Raw genomic sequence first — 24,682 nt, 5'->3', positions numbered from 1 at the left:
GTCAGGTCTTAGATACATATATAAGCAGACATCTAACAGCTCGCAAGAACTGAAGCAAGCATACTCACTCACCCATCTACCAAAATACAGGTGAAAAGGCTCTTCTGGAACATTATTAGGGTCCATTCCATAATCTTCTAAAATCCAAAAGATGTGTTCTGGTTTCTTTAAATTTACTTTTCCTTTGAACGGCAGAAATTCAAGGGCCTGTATAACAAAATAAAACAGAATAAAAAAGTAACAGGGTCAAACCTTTTAAAGATGCACCCCCCCAAAAAAAAATGAAAGGGAAAAAATAAACCACAGTTGTGAATATGATCCATTCTCAATTTTCTCTGGATTTACAAAATCCCTTCCCTTGTAACTAAAGATAGCTCAAATGATTAAGGATTACGTATCAGGAACTATGTTTTTTATTAACTGAACAGAATCCAACTTTAGAATAAATGAACTGTATCTATTAATTATACAATTTTCAAGTTGCACTGATGATGAAGACTGGAATTGAAAATTTCAGTAATGTGCAGCTACACCAATTTACACAGCATTATTTCATGTACACAAAAGCTGAACAAACAGGAAAGAGTAGCTACTATGAATACAGATAATTTCAGTCCCATTAAGTACATAGACTAAATAGGTGTTGAAACACAGAAGAGTAAAAACTAACAGTAATTTAGAAAAATAGTCTCATTAAAATACTGATATAGTTAGGAGAGCACAAGTGTAGACAGGAGCATAAGGACAGAACAGAAAATCAGCACACAGCCCACAGCTTGCAACTTAAGTCACTTGTTCCACATTCTACAACAATAAACACCTCAGATGAAGATCAGGTTAACAGATTTTCTAAGCACCTAGCACCTAACACTAGTCCCTTGAATCCTATAGTTCTGGGCAATAAGCTTTAGTTTCCCAGGAGACTGGGCTGAAATCAGCAGTGATATTTGTCTTTACATATGCCTTAGGAGGTCTGTTCAGAGAAAAAAAACCCAACAAAACAAAGTAATGAATTTTGAGGGAATGTTAACTCAGACACAAAGATCTCATTTAGAGCTTATTAGACATAAGCCATAAACTGTGTTAAAACCTTCATGAAAACAAAAATTAAATAAACAGATAGCATGGAGTTAAGAACAACATGAACAGATGAAATTAAATGTCAAAAGATTTCTTAAACATCTACTTACATCTATCTTTTTTATTTTCTGTGCTTGGGTCAGTGTTTTGTTAAATGTATGAATGTGTATTTTATAAGTAGAGTCTGACTGCAGATACGGAAGCTGAAAAAGAAGCAAAGACACTTTCATTTGTACAGCTTCAATGCTATTACCACATTTTTAATGACAAATCTGGTGGCCTTCTACAATGGAGCTATGACACTGGTAGATGGGAACAGAGCAACTGATGTCATCTACCCGAACATGTGCAAAGTGCTTGACACTGTCCTGCACAACCTCCTTGTTTCTTAACTGGAGAGGCATAGATTTGATGGGCGGACACAAGGAGGACAATGAACTGGCTGCACGGCCACACTCAAGAGTTGTGGTCAACAGTTCAAAGTCCAAGTGGAGAATGGTGACAAGTGGTGTTCCTCAGTGGTCAGTATTGGGACCAGTGCTGTTCAGCATCTTTGTTGGTGACATGGACAGTGGGATTGAGTGCACCCTCAGCAAGTTTGCTGATGACACAAAGCTGTGTGGTTTGGCTGATACCCTAGAGGGTAGGGATGCCATCCAGGGAGACCTTGACAGGTTTGAGAGACGGGTCATTGCCAACCTCACAAAGCTCAATAAGGCCAAGTGCAAGGTCCTGCACCTGAGTCAGGACAATTCTAGGCACAGTTATAGGCTCGGTAGAGAACAGACTGAGAGCAGCCCTGAGGTGAAGGGCTTAGTAGTGTTGGTTGATGAGAAACTCTACATGAGCCAGCTTCAGTGTCCACTTGCAGCCTGGAAATCAACTGTATCCCGGGCTGCGTCAAAAAGAGTGTGGCCAGGAGGTCAAGGGTGGTGATTCTGACCTCTGCTCTCGTGAGACTCCACCTCAGGGTTCAGCTCTGGGGCCCCCCAACATAAGGAGAACTTGTTGGAGCAAATACAGGGTAGGTCCAAGAAGATGATCAGAGAGCTGAAGCACCTCTCCTATGAAGACAGGCTGAGATAGCTGGCCTTGCTTAGTCTGAAGAAGGCTCCAGGGAGGCCTCAGAACAGTTTCCAGTGCTTAAAGCAGGCCAACAGGAGAGCTGGAGAGAGACTTTACAAGGGCACGTAGTGACAGGGCAATGGGGAATGGCTTTAAACTGACAGAGGATTTAGATTAGATATTAGGAAGAAATTCTTTAATTTCTATGAGGGTGCTGAGGCACTGGCACAGGTTGCCCAGAGAAGTTATGGCTGCCTCATCCCTGGAAGTGTTCAAGGCCAGGTTGGACAGAGCTTTGAGCAACCTGGTCTAGTGGAAGGTGTCTCTGCCTGTGGCAGGAGGGTAGAACTAGATGATATTTGAGGTCCCTTCCAACCCAAAACATGCTATGAATAAGGAACCATTTTATCCAAACGGTTTATAAGCATACCATTTTGTCCACTGGATAGTTCTTCAAAGATGCATAGAGCTCTCCTACAGATCTTCCATGACCCCACAGTTCAAATATAGATCTGAAATTACAAAGTTTGAGAGTGCAGTAATGTGGAGGAACAGAAATACCTTACAGATACTTCTTCCTTTTAACCTTCTTGGACAATGTATTTAGGCTTTGCTTCATGGACTGCTGAAATTCAGTATTTAACTCTTAATGCATGCTTAGGTTTTGTTCTTAACAGGGACACAATTTTATTCCCAAGGTGGTATTTCAATTATGCTTTTTTGTTTGGTAACATGTACTAAAAGTTAAATTTCAGTCTTAGTACCCCTGGCTATCACCAGACCTTTTTTTCTAGCACACAGTGATATCAGCAAATGAGACAAAACTCATTTGTACCTACCAATTTGATGGGGTAAGCAATGGCTGAAAAAGGCCAAGAGCAGACTTACAGAGTGTTACGCTATCCTGGAGTAACACAAATGGTCATTATATGCAAGACATAGTTTCAAATCTCAGAGATTCTGTCCCGTTTTAAGATGTGGTTATGATGTTTGACATTTTGAGATGTTGAAACACTGTCATATTATTTTGTCTGTTTTCTTATTTCAGCTTTAAGTATTGCCCTGAAGATGAAAGAACTGATGCTACTGTAATGAAGGCTAACATCACATCACAGACCTCTCCCTCAGCATTCAAATATCCCACCCAAGTGGCCTTTCCATATCAAAGAAAAAAAAACCCTTTTTGTGCAGGAATCCTAATGTCACTGCATTTGTTGTTAGACACTCATAAGCACATTTGCAACAGGCTATAAACACAGTCGTTAAGAACTAGAATGCTATGGAGCACCTTTTCAAAGAATGTTCAAAGATTTAGCTCACTCAAACAAAAACAACAGAACTACATTTTACTAAGTGACAACAGATACCAAAGTCCAGTGATAATTTTGTTAAAGTACTCCTTTCCTGAATAAATTAAGGCTGTATTTCTAACCTGCACCCTACCCTGAAAAAGAGAGTACTTTGTCTGTTTTTTTTAACTAAAGCATCTGATTCATCTGCTGTGAGAATTTAAGCTATATTTATAGACAAAGCAATGAAAATGCTGACAGCATAGGCTATCAGAGAACTAAATCTTTTAATTTTATTCAGCTGTTGGAGAAACTCTTCTAACAGGCCTGTTTCTTACTTCTACATTTACATGTGTATTTAAGGGAAAAAAAACAAAAACAAAAACCAACACAAAATGTTGGGAAGATTTTGCTTAGATAAACATATGCTTCAGAACTTCTCATTTTTATTAGAAATGCAGTGGAGATTCTTCAGCAACCTTACTCTAAAATGCACATATCTCCCCACAGCCAGTAGTAGGTCAGTAAGAAAAATCTGGACCTGTTATGCTTTCTACATAAGCATACATTAGCTGAGAGAGAGAAGCACACATTAGCTGAGAGAGCATGGCATATGGAGCATCTGCAAACTTCTTTAGACATCTATGGCTGCTTTTTGAAGTACACTACAGCTTTTCTCCATTGGAAACATACTTTCAGAAAGACAATTTTGTTTACACGGGGTTTCTTTAGGAAAGAGTGGACAGCCCAAGTCACTGTAGGTAAAACTGAACACCTGACACAAACAGCGCTCAACAGGGACCATGAGACACTGTGCAGAGGCACCCAGACTAACTCTGAACAAGACAGCACGGGCTTAGGATGGCCACAGACCCATACCAGAGTCATGTTGCTTCTCATTCTGAACCAAACCTCCAAAGTATCTCTCAAGCATCAACAGAAAGCACGTTATTCAGCCACCTCTAAAAAGGATCAAAAGCAGCTGGAGAAATCACACTGTGGTATATTCCCGTGCTCTTGAATTTTCTAGAAAGACTTCTGCTGCAGCAGTCTGCGCTGAGGGCTCAGATACCAGCACTAGGGAGGTCCACAACCTTTCCCTTCCAAACCAGTTTTTAAATTTTTTTTACATTATCACTATTTATCTTTAAATTACAGACATATTTTAAAACAAGCCAATAACTAAACAGTACTCAAGGCAACTAAAACACTGTGACACTACAGGTCAAGTACTGGCTCTGCAGTGAAGAACACTGTTTCAAGACCCTGCACTGATTGTACACTAAGAGAATGGGCATGCTACACAATCAGTCCTATAGGCTCCAGTAATGCCTCCTCAGTTCTAGAGGTAATCAGAGACTGTTTAAGTCTCTATACAAAATTAGTACTGATTTTATATACATATATATATAAACAATTTTCCACCACCTACATTAACATTACAAGATTTTTCATCTCTTACTTTGCACATACTGTCCGTTTCATCAGTCCCCTTGCCATCTCTTCTGAAGGAATATTGAGAATCCAAAATGGAGACTGAAATAAAGAGAAGATAACTGATGCAAATACCGAGCTGGAAGATGTCACATGAATTACACAGCTACATGATTCTGTCCTATAAAAACAGAATATGCATGCTGAAGATTGCAAAAATAGATAAACAGGTGAACTGTGCAGAGAACATAAGAATAAAACTTTTGAGACAAACCTGTATACTTGGCTTCAGTGTCTGAGAAATCAGTAGGTATTTAATTTTCCCACCACATCTTTGACTTGGTAAAATATTATTATTTATGCTTCTCTAGATTATTCATCCTCTAAAGACTCAAATACCTCATTACACACAAGCAGTAAGTAAAACTCAGTAATGTTCTCTGAATAAGCACCAAGACCAGAATCCTAGAGCTTCCTAGCTTCACTCTTCCAGATATGCTGCCTCACTGATATAGTCAAACACTAAATTCAAACCGTTGCTGAATGATTTCGTGGCTCAGATATTCCGAGAAGGCAGCAGAGCCTCCCAACAGGTGGCACTGCTTCCTTTCACAACGTGAAATTAAGCCATCTGAAGTTCATTTCATTCATCTTTTACTCAGTCCCGAGTCTTTACTGAATTTAAGAATTGCTTGGTTTTGGAAGATTCCTTATTTCCCTCAGAAAATTCCAAATTTATTCAGCTACCCACATTTAATAAAAAGACTACAAAAACCATACTTGCACACTATACCTGCACCCAAGTAAAATATTAACTTCTCACTTACATTTACACGAATTTCCTGCTCACCACTGAACTGTCCACCGTGAAGTGAGAGCAAAGATTTTATTTCCTAAAGTGAAAATATAAAGGTCAGGTTTTAGAAGCATTAATTAACGTTCCAAAGAAAGGAAAAGGGGGGGAAAAAATCAGCATGCCATAAATTCTAATGCAGATGGTGATCTCCAAAGGGATTATAAACAAAACAGTAGAGATAGCAACAGAAAAATGAACAGTTATTATTACCAACTAACTGTGGGAACTGACACACTCAACAGAGATGTGTGGACAGAGCAGAGATTCACAATTAAATTCAGCTCATATGTACTGTTCATGAACTGAAAAAAAAAATAGACTCTCCTGGAAAAACAGTCTCTCACAACATTTCTCTTGCAAAATTATTCTATTCTTCAAATATTTTTTAGATTTCCATGTGAAAGCCATGTCTCACCAGTAACACTGACCCAGGGCCAGGCCCAGTACTGATCATCAATTCCTTTTCTGACACCTCTTGACTTTATGGGTATCTCAACAGTTTTCTTCCATAGGTGTCTTTCCCCAAGTAAATTAAATCATTACTTTTCCAAAGTAAACAAAATTGAGCATTTGCAAATTTGTAAATGAAACTGACATTGCCTTATTTGTTTCCATTTGCATAGAAAGAACATAAGAAAACACTGGAAGGAGGTCTGCTCCAAGAGAATTCTGAAGTTTATGCACAGCTATTTCGTTGTATCACACTGGGATAGCAAAAGCACCTGAGGTTTTACACATGAATCAGTGGTATCTCCACACACTACTGGTAATATCAGCTACAGGAAAGTGACAAGAGAAGCATAAAAAACATGACCTGTGAGAAAAGGTTTGGAAAGAAATGCAAACATGACCTCCACACACGTCAAGGCTGCTGATAAAGGAAGGTAATATTTCTGACATTTACTAAGAGGAGATGAAAGCACTGGCTTCAGATGACAGCAGTGATGTGGACGAGAGGCTGCCACGATCCCTACAAAAGTAAGGACAGTGAAGCACTGGAACAGATCTGACAGAAAATATTGATGAGTGAACATCTGACATGCATCCACCTGTCCATCAGAGACATTGTGTACTGGAAAAGGAATCAGGATGCCCAGTGTCAACCCTCAGTATCTGACCTAACCAAAGAGAAACCCCTGACTATGGAGCACAGTTCCCTATCCACTAAGAAACATGGAACTTCATCCTACAGACACTTAACCACAAATGTTGACTTCAACAAACACCTTGTGCTGTTGTGATCTAGCACCACCACCAGAAGAAAAGCAGGCCTCTTGTACCCCATATGCAGATGTGCTAGAGCTGGAGATCAGGCAGCTGGATCTTGCTAAGAAAATCTGTCCTTGCTTGTTTCATTAAGTTTCAGACAAATCGGGGCCCTAATGCTGCTCATCACAAAGCAAAACGTGTGGCTGAGCAGTCACCAGAGAAAAAGAAAAGGGAAATGGAGCTCCTGGAGCAACCAAATACAACTACAGCCTTCATGAAAAAAGGAAAATTTGCTATGTTACATATGGATCATCTTTTTTTTTTTATTTAAGGACTTTGCCTAAAGAAAAATTGGTTTGATCATAAACAAACTCATGTTCCAGTCCCACAAAGCAGACAGTAAAAAGAAAGTATGCACAGAAGCGTGAAAAATAATGAAAACAAATTACGCCACACACATTAAGTACTTAAAAATGTGTAACGATGACCTACCAATTATAACAAAATAACTCTGCATTTCGGCACTACTTTAAACAACGGCAAACTACCCTGGATATCTTATTACTAGCTCTTCAAGATGGCATCTAGTGGAGCACTTAGGGTAACAAAATTTTCACAGTGTAGTAATACTTTAAGTCATCCTGGGGAAAAAAAAAAAATCATAAGCTTAATTTATAAATAAGAGGGGTTTCTAATAAACACATAAATTGAATGTTATGTTAAATTAGACATTCACCAAGGGCACAGAAAAAACACCAGGGCCTCACAAAGAATAGCAGGGAGCTTCAGATGTTGCTTCTTTTTGTTTTACGTGATTTCTGTGAATACTCCTCAGTAATATGAAACCAACTTAGTGACAGCGAACAAACTCTGCACCCCAGAATTTGCAGCCAAGAGGCATAAACATGTCCATGGCAAGCAGACTGCAGTCCTTGAGGCAGCAGGACCTGCTGGCTCCTGCACCCTGTGTGCTGCCATCCTACCACACAGAGTCTGCTCTCTGGTCCTGTGTCAGCCCGAGTGGCACAAATCCTTCTGACCACAAAGAAACCCACACTCAGGATCGAAAGCCAGAAGCCAGCAGCCCTCAGTGCCGTCAGTAAGACTCTGAGGAAGGTGGCTTGTGACCAGGACTCCAGCCGAGGCACTGGAGACCTCCATTAGCTCCCGGCCCGCGAGGCAGAAGTTTCAGGGAAGCTCCATCCTAGCTGCACCTCGATAAAGACATCTGGACCCTCCTGCCCCACACAGCTCCATCAGTGACTGGGTCAGAGAGGATCTCACCTATTGGCAGGGCAGCATCAACCATTTATGTACCCACACTATGCTAGTGGGAGCAGCTACATAGGTTAAACAAACCAAAAAAGTCACCACAAGATCTTAACAACATTTCTGTAAACAAAGCTTTCCCTCCCATTTCCATTTCCGATCTGAAGCCCCTAGTACTTTGCTCCCAACCTCTCCTAGCTCCAAAGGCTCTTAAAAGTGGCAAGGAAAGTCCTGCCTTAAAGGCACTATGAAGAGGCTCTCCATAGAGGCTGAAGCAGGAGGAGGAAGAAGCTATCTTCCGCTAAGGCCGAAGGCAGGAGGCATAGCTCCGCGCCCAGGACCGCCTGACACAGGACGCGGAGAGCGAAGGGCCCCGAGCGCCCTTCGCCCGGCAGCCGCATGCACTACCAAGCCAAGCGGGGCGGGCAGGAGGAGAGGCCCCACCGGCACCGGCCACTTCCCGGGCATACCCGGAGCTGCTCCCGAGGGCAGAGGCTCATCCGGCCCCCACCACAGCAGGCCGGGCCCGGCCCGGGCCTAGCCGAGCCCCAACCGCACGAGGTGCTCACCGGCAAGCGGAACTCGAGGTGTTCCTGCGCCAGCAGCAGCAGATACCGCCGCAGCGCTGCAGCCGGCAGCGCCATGTCCAGCCATTCCCCGCCTCCCCACGCCGCATGCGCTGCCGGGCGGGCCCAGCGCCCCGGAGGGAGCCGGAGGGGCGGGAGCGACAGGAGGAGCCTGCCTGCCTCGGGGGGGAGGTGGCGTTACCAACCCCACCACAGCCACCGGTAAGGGGTATGGGAGTAACAGACTCAGGTGGCTGCGGAGACTAGAGCCGCGGTGCGGGGAACGGGATAAAGTACGACTTTCGGTCTTAATTAATTACTGCTTATTTCACCTCCTTCTCACTCTTTTTTTAACTTACGTCACGTGTCAGTGCAGCGGTACGGGTATATAGAGAAGTAAATACAGGTGTGCTACTCATGGGGGGAGGTTGCCGTTTCTGGCTGTGCACCCCTGTCCGCGCAACTGCGGCCTCTCCTGCCCCGGGCAGAGCCCTCCCTCGGTAGAGCAGGTCCTTAATAACACCAAGAATTAACAGGCGCCGAAGGGGTCACGTCTGTTTTTCCAGGAGAGGGAGGTCAGTGCTGGCGGTGTGGGGGTGAGAGCAGATAGAGCAGATAGAAACAGATTCCCGGTAAAGGGGCAGAGAGAGATGTGACTGTCTAACAGGTGCTCATAATAACCAAACAGGTCTTTATATTGCATCTGTTGTTTTAGTAACATTTAGACTTGCTAGCTATAATCCCATACTCACTGCTCTCCCTGTTACGTTAAGCTGGAAAGTTTGGCTTATCCAGATTTCACTAAGCTTTTTATTAGGATGAGGCCAGCTCAGCGCTGAATTCATGTTCTGTATTTTCTTTGCTGATTTTTGGACAGCCTTTTTTTTTCTCTATGGCTAAGATTTTGCTCATGACCTGTGAGCCGTGCATGGGCAATGTTCTGTATGGCCCTCCATAATCTCGTCCTGCAGTTTCCCCTGTTCTGTTTTGCTGCAGTAATCAAAACTCAGGCTTGCTGTGAAGCTTTAGCCCTGGCCATTGACAAGAAAACAATCTAAATGTGAACTTTCCTAGAAGAGAAAGAGGTAGGTATGGATCAGAACTGTTCACTTCAGCAGTTGAGTGCAGAGACCCAGCAATAAACACTGAACTGCTGACAAACCCCATGTGTCTGAGATTGCTTCCAAAACCTTGGGGTTGCTGAAAGACATGTAGTGGAAGAAGTCTGCTTTTATTTTTCCAATCTATCTCCCTTTATATGTCTTTGCTGTATAGCTCCCATTTTAGAAACTCCTTAGAAGGGAGTATTATTGGTACTGTTTAAGCTGAATCTCTTTGAGACTTGCTTACTTTATCTATAGAATACTGCTGTCTGCTCTCAGAAGGTGAATGTCTCAGTTTTCCAATGATACTGTTTTCCAGAGAATTTAAGTGAAGTCCTGTTTTTTCCTGCTTTTGTCTTGAGGATTCATGCAAAATCACAGGCAGTCTTTATGTGCTGCTCAGGACAGTTTGAAAGTGTATGTACGTTAATAAGTAACACTTGCAGAGTATTTGATTCTGACATAAAAACAAAGTGCTTTTTAGATGCTTTGTTTGTCAACTTAACATACAGACTTGCACTGCCACTGAGGAGAATCATGTAGTTAGTTAGTGTGGGTTTGGGGAGTCATGTTAACAACATTACATAGCTGATTTAGGGAAATTACTCTTTTTAGCCTTCAAGGGAATTTTAAGGATGCAGAATGTGATTGCTCAAATTCAGATTTATCCAGGAAGCCAGAATTAACCACCCTCCTCTCACAAAAAATATAACAGGATCATATAGCAGTCATGAGTTTCAGTTTAAAAGGGGAGGACTATGAATGAAAAGTTGTTATTTCATGTGTACTGCTGCTTGTTGTTCTTTGTTGTCTTTTGCAGCCATTGTGTTGCCATCGGAGAGCTGTTGCTGCTCATGGGGTTCACACGCAACAGCAGCTACATATGTATACAGGCAAATAAGAAACCTGACCAAAAAAACCCACAATGCTTTTAAAATAGGCATACCTAATCTATAATTATTAAGTTGTTCAGAAATTGTATTTACATTTCCCCATAGAAAAGCCAGAACTAATCCTCTATTTCTGAATATCTGTAAGAAAAGTAGCAGCTCTACTAATGTGCTGTATGGAAATTCTAATGTGTCTGTTCCAACAGGTGAAGGATACAGTCCATCAAATACATGGTTATAACACATTTGGATCTCTATAGGTACATATGAAAGTCTGTCCCTAATTCATCAGAGTAATTACATACTGCACAGATAGTTGAAGTACTCATAATTCCATGTATAGCAGCTCCCTTGCCAGCAGCCTGCCTGCAGGTTTTAGTAGTCAGACATGGCTGTGTAGCACAGCCTTTTAAGGGAGAACTATCTATTCTGACTTGGTTTTCTTCACTAAGTAGGGCAGTGCAGATGGTGGATTTTTACTTCTGTCTTCAGTGCTGATGAGAAAAATCCCCTTGGTCCCACCACATATTGGCATTACAGCTCCAGATATTGTTTTCTGTGGATAATAACTTCTGTCGTGTGTGGGAACCTCATCAGCACAGTATAGGTTTGTCCACCTTTAATCAATGTGCAGGCAGGAGAAAGGCTGCCAGTCCAGCCGTGGGCTGTTGCCTCTTGCAGAATGGTTTGCTCTCTCGCCTGTCAATAAGCCTGTGCTGAACAGGTCAGCCAGCACAGTGTCAGGTTGTTTTAGAAGTCTGCAGGGCTGCTGGGGGCAAGGATAAAGTTCTTTAAAAGGAATCATTGCATGAAGAGTAAGTACTGTACTACATTTGTTTGCATGGGGATGTGGGACTGGTGGTACACCCTATAACCTGTAACTTACTGCCGTGTGTTACAAAATTACTCTGAATTTCAGCTGAATCACTTCTACTTTCTTCATTGCTGTAAAAGTATGGGTGGACTTAACAAAATCTTCAGATGTTTAACACCTTTTTCAGCAGCCTTGCCTCTCACTTGGGCAAAACTCTTCCAGAAATTATCAGGCTGATCTGTCGTTTTTGCTTCACAGCTGACAGCGTACCCAGGAACCACAGGTACAACCAGCCATTGATTCTTTCCTGCTTGAGTGCCATAAAACATTTTCAAGAAATGGAAGAAGATAAAGGGCAGACTGCTAAAGCTACCAGTGTCGTGGGTGACTTGAGGAAAAGTTGGCAGACCTGGGCAGAGGATCACATTGAGTATCAGAGAAAGAACCCATTCAGCAGTGAGGACAGGCTTGCATCTAAACCTGTGCATACTCACAGAGGAGATCCTACCTACGGGAGACCCCCTGAAGGGTCTCGAACAGAGCAGAGAGGGAAAGATGCTCAGTCACACGTGGGTAAGGAAGTGGAAGAGCTGTGCTTGATCATCAAAAGCATTGGAGAGCTGGGAGAAGATGGACATGTGAGTGTAACATTCGGGCAGCTGTTTGAGACATACGTGACTATTTCCAATAAAGTAGTAGGAATCTTGTTAAGAGCCAGAAAACATGGTCTGGTTCATTTTGAAGGTGAAATGCTTTGGCAAGGAAAAGATGATGGTGTGATCATCACGTTGCTAGAGTAAGGCTTTGTCATCTAATGAATTCTGCTGCATGGTTCCATTGTAAAAATGTATCTAGATAACATCTTTAAAGAGGTTTTCATTACAGAATTCCAGCTCAGCTACTTACTGGGACAAGAGCAGGAGAGAAAGTGGGTGAGAAAGATAAAGATATTTTTGTGAAAATGGTAGAGATTTAGACAGAAACTATAAATTATGAACTAGCCCATCACACTGCCATTTATTGTCCTTTCATTATTATCATCTGCTACCAAATATACCACGGTTCTTCACATAACTCTGCTGGCTTGCTACTTTAGGTTACAGAAAGTATAAATTACTAACCTGCTACCATACAACACGGATTCTTGTGGGCTGGGAAATACTGTGTGTGGGACTTTGATTTGTAAAACATGGAGTTGGAAACCTTCATGGGAGCTCATATACTTCAAATAAATAGCCTGATACATAGCAAAATTTAGGTTATTTTTGCATGGTGATACTGAATATGGAAGTGCTTTTCATGAAGTATATGAAAAATCCTAAATTTTTAGGAATATCACAGCAAGTGTATTTGATGGTTCCTAAATGAGTTGCATCTTGCATGTGTTTTGGAGACATGCACTGCTCCTGGTATTTGTTCTTATCATCATATCTTCTCCAACCCTTCTGTGTCTCCTTTTTCCTCTGTATCTCACACCTTTTTTACCTATTCTGTTCTCCTAATGCTGTGTCAGACTGTAGAAAATCAGAAAGTTCTGCAGGTTTTTTTGGTGAATTCAGCTATACTTCTTCATTGAAGGTAGGGTGCCACAAAAAACATGTGATGTGAAAGACAACAGAACCTGATGTTTATAGTATATTAGGGGACTGTGTGTTCATGAGTTAAAACCAAAAATCTAGCACTGTTCTTTGCAAGAGAAGGAGAGTAGAGATCCTGTAGTGCCAAATGCATAAATAGAAGTTTAGTGGTGCAGTCTCATACCTTATTTATCTGTGGTGGACCTGTGCTTTCAAAGCACAGTTGTGAGTTTTCCAAACTGGGAGAAAAAATGATCAGCTAGTTAAAGCTGAGACTGAAAGGTGACTGATAATGATTCATTCAGGGCTCTTTGGTGGGAACTTTTTCTATGCTAAAAACAAAACCAAAATATTGGTTTTGTATGATAGTTGTAGTAATGATATTAAAAATAATCAAGAGCTGTATATACAACAGTTCACACCAAGAAAACTGTATCATTAGAAATACAAATTTCAAACATATATATAATATATATCACAGAATCACAGAATCCCGAGGGTTGGAAGGGACCTCAAAAGATCATCTAGTCCAACCCCCCTGCAAGAGCAGGGTAACCTAGAGTACATCACACAGGAACTTGTCCAGGTGGGCCTTGAATATCTCCAACGTAGGAGACTCCACAGCCTCCCTGGGCAGCCTGTTCCAGTGCTCTGTCACTCTCACAGTAAAGAAGTTCTTCCTGATGTTAACGTGGAACCTCCTATGCTCCAGTTTACACCCATTGCTCCTTGTCCTATCACTGGATATCACTGAAAAAAGCCTAGCTCCATCATCCTGACACCCACCCTTTACATATATTCCTACCAGGGTAAATAAAAGTTTTTTTGTGGTGTTATCTACAACTACTTGATGGATCTTTAAGCAAGATATTCTCTTGCCTCAAAAGGATATTGAAATTTAATATAAGTTATGAACTTGATACAAGTGGTAGATTATTTGATGCTATTTATACAAAAGAATAATTTTCTTGCAAAAAAGCCTAAAAAGAGTGTTTTTTTTGTATTGACATTTTCATCCAGTGGGGATTTGCATCAAAATAAGCCTTTGACTAAGCAAATAAAAATACGGATTTCATTATCCCTCTGCCTTCTTCTCCTGGTGAAAAGACAATGAAAGTAGAAAAATAGGAAGAAATTAATGTGCTGAAATAAGTGGACAGGGGAATCAGATGCAGGTAGAGCATGCATGGGGAAATGAAGGATGGGTCTGAATCACCACGTAATTTTACCAGTTTTACCACATTGGAAACTGGGGAATATGTACTGCACTAGACATTGCTGGCGTGTGTTCCCTTAGTTTTCCAATCCACTCCTTCTTCCTGAACAAATCCTTCCTTGTCTTGCAGCTGAAAATGAGACATAGAATTTGTGAACTTAACACATTTAAAATGCGTTGTTGGAACAGCATTTCTTGCCCAAATGACACAAGTGCACCTCAGTGGATTTCAGCTCCCAATAGATAAAGCCTGTACATATATTTCAAAATGAATCAAACTTTTTACAATACAACTATGGAATGCAGGTTGTTTAATACTGACAATTTTGGAATCTAGTCAGTTCTGCCATAGCATTAGCTCATAGCTTGCAGGAAGCAGTATCAGGTGGTTCAGATGACACCAGCTCACTAACAGGATGGCAATAGCAGGAAAAACAATACATTACTAGACACTGTACAAATGATACATTAAAAGACACACACTTGAGGCAGGCAGTGTGTAGCCTGAGCCCTATAAGATGGAAGTCCAGCTCATGTATACTCACTAGTTCTTAATTAAGGCTGGCTCAAATGGTTAAATGTCAGGAACCTAGGCTTCCAGTGCCATGTAAGTAGTTAGTGTTTGATTCTTACATGGTCTCTGCTGCACTCTCCTGCTGCTGATTGGTTTAAGTATCACTTGAGTACAGCTAGAGCTTTAAGCACACCTCTGATCAAAACAAACAAGCAGAGTAAGCCCTAATGAAGTGGTCTTACCCACTTCATAAGTGACTAAAAAAAGCTTGCCCTATCAAGGTATTTTGAATAAAACCAAGGCTTGTTATAAAAAAAAAAAAAATATTGTTTATAGAGGAATGGATTTTTTTAAAGAATTATAGGGCCAAATTTCCTGCCAGCTTTAGATGAATATTCTCTATAGAGTGACTGAGATCTTTGTATGTGCCCATCCAATACTTATGAACACCAAGCTGACAGACTGGGGCAGCGTGCAGGTTGACAAGTCCAATCTCCTGCTTCCAGCAATAGCCAGTATTTCAAAAGAAGTCTAGAAGGTAGATAATACAATTGGTCATCTTGTCCACTAGTACACTCCAGAGTAAGAAACTCCTCCTGAAGCCTTTAGTCACAAATGCATATTAAACACACGATTCAATTTAGCGACCAGTTCACAAGTTTAACACAATTCTTCTTCCTCATCTGTGATGTGGAGATCAGACAAGCATCTACAGGTGAAACAGGCATTTGAACTTTCCAACAGGCAACTTTTTTTTTGTAATGGACTCCCATTACAGTAAGTGGAACATAATTTAGTAAATTATTTCTATTATTAGAACTTTTCTAGTATTACAGCTCATCTGGAGTAGTGAGTAAACTCTGATCTTCTAAAAGGTGTTCTTGCTCTACCGAGTAACTTTCAGCTCTTCAAATCTCTCCTGAATTTCTTTGTGGCAAGCTCCTTCAGTGGTCTTTTCCTCTTCTGCCACTTGAAGCCTGTGAATTCTGCAGCTGGTTTAGACTGTACACTGTATGGGGATTATCTGTATTTTGTCAATCACTGAAGGCACTTTCAGCACTTCAATAAATGTTGCACATCAGACTGCAAGGACAGCAAATTAATTTTTATGTTCCCAAGTTTGTCAGATTTCAAATGCAACTTTCACTGGTTTGATCCCATTTTTGTGCTTTTGTTTATCACTCGCACTTAACTTCAGATTACCTTGAGGACTAATTACCAGTTTAATCACATGGTAAATGTTGTCTTTAGTCAAAACATAAACTTGTTTTTATTCTACATTTAACAGTGCTGTGTATCCATTTCATCCTTTCAGAAGGGTAGTTAGTGCTTCAGTATAAAAGCTTATTTTCTGGGTTCGAATTAGGTTGAGAATTTATGCAAAACAATTGAACAAAAAAGCACAAATAAACCTTTGTCTTTCCTAAATTTGTAGTCAAAAAAAGCAGCTTTTCTCAGGACAGCTAATACTGGATCAAAGAACAGCAGAGCCAGCAGCAGTGGCTAAACACTTTGCTACTCCAGGCTCCTGAAGAGTAAGAGCTGCCGACTTCACACTGCAAGAGAGTTTTATTGCTCTTTGTGCTACATATGATTTTGCAAGTTTTAAAATGTTAATAATGCTGCTGTAGAAGAGAGTGACAGTTAACAGGGTCTGCACACCATCTCTTCCAGGGCTAGCCAGGAATTCTGAGTGATATTCAAAGCATTAGGCTTTGAATACATAATATATAAAGTATTTCTTTGCCTAATTAAAAAAAATTATCTGCTGAGTGCAAGAATGGTTGTCAATACAGAAAGAAAATGGAACATGGTTCTATGCTCAAAACCACTGAGATACTGAACATTTTTCTCAGTAATTAATGTGTCTCTGTTTAATGCTTTGTTGTTTGAGCTGATTTGAGGCCTGTCTGCTGCTGTCAGAGACAGCCTGAATTCCCTATCTTGCTCATCAGTAAAAGTTTGGAAGCTAGATTGTATCCTCATTTCTACCTTTTCAGTCTTACTGTCATTACTGGGACTCTTCTCAAATGGAAAACATAGAAGTTGACCTTTGTGCTTGTGTGTACATTTGAGAACATACTGAGTCTGTCTGGGATGGAAAGTTTTCTTCAGAGCAACCTGTAAGGCACACTGTTTTGGGTTGGTGACAGAAACGGTGTTGCTTAACACACCAGCGTGGTTGCTGAGCAATGCTTGCAGCATCAAGGCCTTCTCTTTTTCCCCGCTCTGCCCCTCCAGTGGGTAAAAAGCCTGCACACCTGACACAAATTGACCAGCAGGGATATTCCATGCCATATAAGAGAGAGACTTTTTGGGGGTGGAGGCAGCCATTGCTATCGGCCTGCTTGTGGGAGGTCATAAGGGATTATCTTTGTATCATATAGCTTGATTTTTTCATTCCTCTTTCCTTTACTTATTAAACTGTCTTTATCTCGACCCATGAGTTTTTTCACTTCTGCTTTTCCTATTCTGGGAGACATACTGGCTGTGAAGACTAAGCAAAGGGTTATCCAGGGCCAGCCGCACAGTCAAGTCTTCCACTGCACTGGAAGATCATTCCAAGATTAGCATTTATTCTGTTTATTAGTCCTTTTTGACAACAGTGCATGTTGGTACTTTAAATATCAAGTCACAGTTAAGTACAGTCACATAAATTAATTACAGATCAGAACACATACACATAACTCTTGAAAGATCTTAATGTTCAGGTATTTCACAAAGCTAGGAGCCAGCTCAAACCTCCTCATCTATTGCACAGAAGTAATCAAAGTTCAGCGGCTTTAATTCACACTCTTCCTACCTGATGTTACAAATTTAAAGCCCAAAGGGGTACAAATGACATATGAGTGCCCACTAGTAAGAATAACAAGACATTAGGAAGAAGGTCTTACAGAAAAGAGGTGTAAACTCTTCCGAGTAGAAAATGTTGATATTCAGAAGGATATGAACTTTCTCAAGTATTATATATAGTTCACCATAAGAATATTACAATACATTGTACAACTAAGGCAACAGGTGCTGGATCAGTGAAAACCACTGAGCAGATACCGTTCAGGGAATCTTGCAGGTACAACAGACCACCAATACCTCAACTGCATCTAAATGCATCAGCCAAGGGCACTTGACTAACTGGGCTCTGAGAGATACACTCTGTGAAGGAAAATCCACCCCGTGTATTCTGGAGGTTCGACTTTCCAGTCTGCCTTAATATGGTATTGAAAAGCAGAGCACTAGTGTTATTCATTAGAGTCATACAGCAAAGGCAAAATGTTCAGCAGATTCCTTAAGCAACCCAACTTGTTCTAATTTTGGGCTCAGTCCCTGCTATCCCAAATTCAAACCACATTGCTATTAGCAAGCCTGCCACATACTCACTCCACTCAAGACACATTTCTCTTAGGACTTCATTTAGAATGCAAACTTAGCCAAGGCATGAGTAATCTCCAAGGAACTTCCAGTAGGAACAATATCAGAACCATCTTAAAATTTTGGATTATTTTTTCTATTATCACACAGAAGAACAGTCTTCACATTTTTTGTAAACAATTAATTTCAAATATTGTGTAAGTAAGTGAGAAACAACCTTTAAGCTCAACATACAATCACACAGACACTTAAACTATGTTCTATATTATATAGTGTTATGCCATCTTGGGCGCCTATTGTACTAATATTGCCACTGCCATGCAAGACAGGTAATACATTAAAGTGGTTTAGCATCAGAAAATTAGTAGTGTACTTTCAGCATGTACTTACTAATCACTAGGCATAGCTAGCAGACAAATACAGATGGAAACTTAAATGTTAACTGCAATCCTAGAACAATGCCACTTCAAAATAAAAGCTTGATTCCGCAACAAATATTCCCTTTGTTATCATGTACATGCTGCTAGTAGTTAACCTGTGCCTTAGTTGCAATACATTCTCTTGCTATACCTGCCTTTTACTGGGGAAAGTTCTCTGCATGTGTGCCTGTGTGTGTATGTATTATGTATGCATATACACAAATATAAAATTATAATTAAAATATATCGCCTTATTGTCAGAGAAGTACATAGACTAAGTATCCAAATGGGAAACTTAGGCTGGCAGCCACACATTCTGTGTGTATTTCCTCATTAGGAACTAAAGCTCTTTTTTTTTTATCCTGGTTTATTATTGGCAACATCAAACTGTGCAACCTTAAAACAGAGGCCAAAGCCGAAGAACAAACTGGCTAGCGACACAAGGCTAAGAGTGCTTTCAGCTGGTAGCATTTTCAGTTTGCAGTCGCTCAATCAGTTGTTCAGCCTATGAAACAGAGAAAGCAATACATTAACTACACTGTAGACCTTCAGTTTACTGAAAATTCAATTTTAAAAATAGTGACACTGACAGAGCATTTACTTTTCATTTTTGCAGACAAAGCATAAAACAAGCAGAATACAATGACTGTTTTAAACAGCAGATTCTCTTTCAGTTTCCATCAAATTCCCATTAGGCCAACAAAAGAGAAAACAGAACCTATGAAAGTCTGAGGATGCTTAAGCAAATAAATAGCATATAAAGCGGTGTGGTTTTAAAGACCTCAGAAGACAGCAGCGCCCAGAACAGCCAAGCTCTGAGAACTGGAATTCTTTGGGAGACGGGGTGTTGTGGCCTCTCATCACCCAACAAGCTGTACACTAGCCACATATGTTCCTGAGGGATGGAGTGCATTCACGTATGTGATTCATGTCACAGGATACACAAGATCCATTCTCTGGTTATGTAACTATGCTCACATACACTTCTCTCACCATGTAGTTATTTATGCATGAAGCACATAACTGGCACAGCTGTATCTTGTATATTTAACAGTAACAGCCCACAGAGCCCTCAGAAAGGCTCAGGGCAGAAAGACAACACTGGCCTGCCAGTGTTGTTCTAGCAGGCCAAACTGGGCACATGGAAACTAACATGGGCACTTCTGAACCAAATCTTTCTGTTGAAGTACAGCCATATTGGATAACGAAACTTGGTACTGATCTCCCTGTCTAATCCAAGACAGCAAGCAATAAAACTACACAGCTATACTTATTTGTTGGCTAAATATCTGTGTGTTGCTCTACAGTATGGCAGAAACATCTGCTTTTTTCATGGTAGGTGGGATCTCCAGCAAGGTACCACTGTGAAGAAGCCAAGTTTTTTCTCATTAAGAGGCTATATATATTCTTCAGATGACCTTTTTTCGCATCTTTGTTTTGGGGCTGTGCAATGATGTTCCATGGCAAGAATCATACAATGGTTTGGGTTGGAAGGGACCTTAAGATCATGTAGTTCCAATCCCCCTGCCATCTAGTTCTCCACCTCATCACTAGATCAGACCTTCCATGGCAAGAAAGAAAAACATCACCCTGCTTGCAACAGAACTTTGCGAGTTACATCTCTTAAAAAGAGAAGCTACTGTAACTGCCCCGTGAGCGAATGAAATGTGAGGACAGAAAGCAACGCCAATTCTCCAGGTATCCTCAAAAGCTGCATTTTCTACCTTGCTGTGCAAGGACAAATACATTATACGTCTCATTTGGCATAAAGCATCTGACTGTTTCTGGAAAACGTATCCTGAAGTGTCCAAGTTCACAACGCCAGACAATTTACAGTGCTGAGAGAGGATGGGTGATACTTCAGAGAGTTCCCATGGCTGCATAATGCTTTATGTTTTTAAGAGCTGGATCTGTTCACTAACTACACCTGTATGCTTTGACTAAAGGGAAAGCAGAACACATTTCAAACACAAGTAAAACTGAATTTTACAATACATAGGGATGCTGTAGCTACATCGCAAGGACAAGTTCTTTGCTGTATCAAAGCAGTGAGAGTAGGCTTTAGTCCTCGAGATATTTTCAAAGTGATGTAGTTAGTGCCAATTCAGTCTTACTGCTTTTCTGTACTGACAAAAATCACGACAAACCATGTTTTTGTGAAGCAGGCACTTGTTTTAATCTAAAGATGTCAAGAGGACAAAACCCATGTGACCTGATAAAAGCAATCATTAGGTGGACATTTTCACCTAAACTGGATGAACCAGGGTGTATGCACAACATTTGTACATATCCTTTTAAATTAAAGAGCAGATATATACAAAATGTTCTCAGAAGCACATCAAATTAACCTCAGCTAAATATTAGATCCAGAACTACTGTACTACTTGCTGCTAATGGTACAGGCACTCCATTCCCCTTAAAAAGCATAAACACTAAGGGTTTTACCATTAGATTTTTTTCAAATAGTTATTGCAAAATATACGTAACTATTACAGTAATGCAAAATTTATTCTAAGAAACTCTGAATGTAGTTAAAGTGTTAGAAAGACATCATATCTTCAGCTTGCAATTGAAAACCTATCAAAAAGCTCACCTGCATTACACTTACCGTGATAAACCAGTAGGAATTGATTCTGTAAAAGAGTCTGGATAAGAATCCTAGCTGGCTGGCTGGGGCCAGGACGTGAAGATGCAAGTGGGAGATTGAGCAGAATGGAGGCCAGTGAAAACCCATTCTTCAGAAAAGGAAAACAAGTAAAGAAATACTGGTAATGTTAATTCAGGAAGAAGTGGAACATTGCAAGTTCTTTAATGTGAGCAACTAAATTAACAACTCGTGGCACTTTCCTTGTACATAATGGTAGGAACAATAATATACCTTTTATTAGGCTTTCAGGGAACCTTTTCAAGAGCCCACTGACCTCCTCCTTCACGTCTCTGTATTTAAGACATACTTTGATGAAAAGAGGGTTTAAAAATAAAATGTGTCTTAGATGTATTATATCTAGCTTTCAGCTGAAAAGCCAAGTGTCACTAGATTAATGTAGTTTCTACCTATTTTAATTATGAAGGCCCAGCCCCCTACACTATTCAGTTTAAACTAAAGGGTGCAGCACTGAAATCAAATGAATGCAGATACAACTGAAACACAACACAGTGACCTGCTTGAACAGGACAAAGTTTACTTCTCTTCTGGAATCTAGGACTTAAGAGCATATTTTCAGCTTGTACATAAAGAGCAGCCTTTTAGGTAAGTTGTTTCAAGTGCCCTCCCTATCCCAAGGTGTGGTCAGGAAAGGATCTGAGTTGGAATATAATGTGAGCTGGAAATTCATCAGAAAAAAAAATATATTGAATACCAGCATATTCTACTTGAAAATCCATGCAATAAGTGAATGCAGGCCAGATTTCTTCAATAAATCACACTATACTTGTTGCCACCACCTCTAAAATAGCATTCTGAAAAGTAAAAAAAACATACTCAAAAAACACAGGTTTCCATTACATACCTTACATCATTCAAGTCACTAAAATTATTTCTCTGAAGGACAGCTTTTCCAACTTCCATCATTCTCTTCACTATTAAACACAAATGAATTTCAATTAATGTTTAGGTAGTATTTTACACATCATACGTCAAGTGATTTTTTTAAAATGCTACTCTTCACAATATTAACTTCAACAAACTGATTACACTAACATCACAAACGTTTTTTTCAAGATACAAATATGGCAGCTACTCACAATCAAAGACTGCCAAGACAGTGTTGGGCAACGATTGACACTAAAATTTGCACTGTAACCAATCCCCACATTACTGATCCTCTTAAGTGTGATAGTACCCTAAGAACTTTGTACAAAGCCATGCTATCACCACACCCTCATGAAAAAAAAAAGTAACAAAGATTGGTCAGAATTATGACATTTACACTAATTCCAGTGTTACATCTCTACACAGCTACAGGACTTTGATCCTGGGCAGCCTGGCGTAAGTTGGTAAGTTTCAGAGACTGTACACGAATTTAAATTGAAACAAAACTGTCAGTACTATTTATTACTAGGACAACATTTCATCACTGTATCACTGAGAAAAGAAGCAACACTAAGGCAAGTCTAAGGAATTGTCTTGAAGCCAAATGCACATAGAGAAAGCTACCCTATGGTTAAAAGAAAAATACAGTAATGAAAGATTTGCAACATGCAACTATAATTCTTTTTCTTCCACCACCTGTAAGTTTCCCTGAGGTGGAATCTGTGCACATATGGGCTGTAGTTATTCCTGTTACTCAACACACTTAGACAGGCATTTCTTGTGAAACAAATTACAGGACAATGTTTTCTTAAGAAAAAAAAAAAAAAACAAAAAAGGAAAAAGAAGCCTATTAACAATAAATTATAGCTTCAGAGGTTTATAACTTTATTTTTTCACAAATTATTGAAGTTTATTGGAAAACCATATCCCCCTTTTTTCTCTCACTCCATTTTCCCCTGAAAAATAACGTAACACTTGTTTTGAAACATACATTTAATAAAATTCTGCTGTATTTTAAATATAATACAAAATTGCACATATACCTAAGAATATGCAATAAAGTGTCACATAAATGCTTTAAAAATAATGCTGCAGTTACAGAAAAGTGCAGAGGCATCTCCATGCAAACAAAAGAGACTTCATAGTCTCTTCATAGTGCAATGTTTTTCTAACATGGCACAAAAAATGTGCTACTCTAGAATAGTACATGAAGCTCCCAGCAAGGGCAAGTCTCTGCCTGCACTGACTCGTACCATCTATTTCCGTGTTTACATCCTCAACAAAATGATGCTCAGAGGCATAATTTACTTGACAACACACTCTTTATGGCTGTGTGAAGTTATTTTCCTTTGAACAGACACACTCTTACCTAAAGGTATGTGTTCTTTCTTTAGTGTTTTGCAGTTTCCCATGTGTTCCACCGGCACCACCAGGTAATGGTGGGGAGCTCCCGGTCTGCAATCCCTAAAGCAAGTAAGGTCTTCATACTAAAAAAAAGATGCAAACATATTAAATTGATAAGGACGAGGGTATCAGCAAAGAGTAGATAGCAAAGTCCACATTCCCCACATCAATACTATACCTAATAGAATATTTGAATTAGCTAGCAAAAACCCTCACATTTTTGGAGAAAAACCTGTAAGGGGGATTTGTGTCCTCAGCTGACCTGCAGTCAGGATACCTCCGTGTCAGGTTTCCATCTGTTGTGCCGACCTTTAAGGATAGCAGTGTTTTCCTTCTGACCGACATTTCACTCCGACCTCCACAGAAGAGCCGAGGTCCCTCAGCACTACCCCAGACCCTTCAAGCCTTCCGAAGCCAGGCCCTTCCCGACCTGGCGGCCCAGGCCGAGAGGATGAACGGGAGGGAGGGCCGGCACCAGGCGGCTGCCTCAAGCCCCAACCTCAGGCGTCGACCTCTCTTTCTCCAACTGCTCCCTCAGCCCTCTCCCGCTCCCCGGGCCACCACCCTCCCCGCGGGCCGCGGTGCTCAGCAGCACCGCAATCATCGCAGGGGCTGTCCCCGCACCAACATGGCGGCAGCCACCACTCGGCTCTCCGGCAAGAACCGACAACACACAACCAAAACCCGCACAGGACAACACAGACCAGCACCCACGGGAGAGGGCAGGGGCGGTGGCTGCCGGAGCTCCGCCCGCGGGACGCCCCTGACCCACCTCGGAGGAGAGCAGCGCCGTGCCCGGCTCCTCGCGGCGGGCGATCCTACAGAACACGCACTTGCCGTCGTAGCTGCCTCCCTTCCCGGCTTCGCTCCCCTCAGCAGCGGCAGTAGCAGCCGCAGCCCCCTCCCCGCCCGCCATTGCCACCGCCCCACAGATGCGAACCCCGGCGGAGGAGGCGGGGCAGCGCCCTCACCAGCTGGCAGAGAGGACTAAAGGCGGGGCGCCGGGAGGCTGCGTAAGCGCCCCGCCCACCTGCCCGCCTCCTGCGCCGCCAGGGGGCGCTCTCGAGTCGCCCTGT

General features: G+C 41.1%; 2 protein-coding genes across 4 annotated transcripts in view; both read right to left on the bottom strand.

Moving 5' to 3' along the window:
* Positions 1-8,894, bottom strand: part of TRMT11 (tRNA methyltransferase 11 homolog) — a 31,064-nt gene extending 22,170 nt beyond the window's left edge. Inside the window, exons 1-6 of one of the 2 annotated variants that reach the window (XR_004081333.2) lie at positions 8,772-8,858; positions 5,696-5,761; positions 4,897-4,970; positions 2,576-2,657; positions 1,191-1,283; positions 73-207 (exon numbers count right to left, since the gene is read on the bottom strand). Coding sequence is in view for 1 of the 2 variants with exons in the window: in XM_005154726.2 (XP_005154783.2) it covers positions 73-207; positions 1,191-1,283; positions 2,576-2,657; positions 4,897-4,970; positions 5,696-5,761; positions 8,772-8,846 (525 nt within the window). In the remaining variant the exon portion in view is untranslated. Of the gene's footprint in view, positions 1-72; positions 208-1,190; positions 1,284-2,575; positions 2,658-4,896; positions 4,971-5,695; positions 5,762-8,771 lie in introns of both variants that reach the window. The other variant, XM_005154726.2, reaches the window with a different exon arrangement.
* An 8,543-nt stretch (positions 8,895-17,437) lies between these two features.
* Positions 17,438-24,537, bottom strand: HINT3 (histidine triad nucleotide binding protein 3). 2 transcript variants are annotated; one of them, XM_005154809.3, is made up of 5 exons: positions 24,379-24,537; positions 23,572-23,689; positions 22,180-22,249; positions 21,279-21,405; positions 17,438-19,175 (listed from the first exon to the last, which is right to left on the bottom strand). In XM_005154809.3, exons 1-5 carry the CDS (start codon positions 24,520-24,522, stop codon positions 19,128-19,130), a joined length of 507 nt encoding a protein of 168 aa, XP_005154866.2. In that variant the 5' UTR covers positions 24,523-24,537; the 3' UTR covers positions 17,438-19,127. The 2 variants fall into 2 exon arrangements, with proteins under 2 accessions (XP_005154866.2, XP_030909974.2); XM_031054114.2 differs by lacking the exon at positions 24,379-24,537 and adding an exon at positions 23,823-24,248.
* Between the last annotated feature and the right edge of the window lie 145 nt (positions 24,538-24,682).

Source organism: Melopsittacus undulatus, chromosome 3 (assembly GCF_012275295.1).
Source record: "Melopsittacus undulatus isolate bMelUnd1 chromosome 3, bMelUnd1.mat.Z, whole genome shotgun sequence".
Classification (NCBI taxonomy): domain Eukaryota; kingdom Metazoa; phylum Chordata; class Aves; order Psittaciformes; family Psittaculidae; genus Melopsittacus; species Melopsittacus undulatus.
The sequence above is the reverse complement of the archived record's forward strand: the minus strand, read 5'-3'. Positions and strand labels throughout refer to the sequence as shown.

Coding starts and splice junctions, on each gene's coding strand:
- HINT3 (XM_005154809.3), bottom strand. CDS start 24,522: ATGGCGGGCGGGGAGGGGGCTGCGGCTGCTACTGCCGCTGCTGAGGGG. Junction 22,250..23,571: donor GAAAGAACACATACCTTTAG/GTAAGAGTGTGT, acceptor TGTGTTTAATAG/TGAAGAGAATGATGGAAGTT. Junction 19,176..21,278: donor ATTCCTACTGGTTTATCACG/GTAAGTGTAATG, acceptor TCTGTTTCATAG/GCTGAACAACTGATTGAGCG.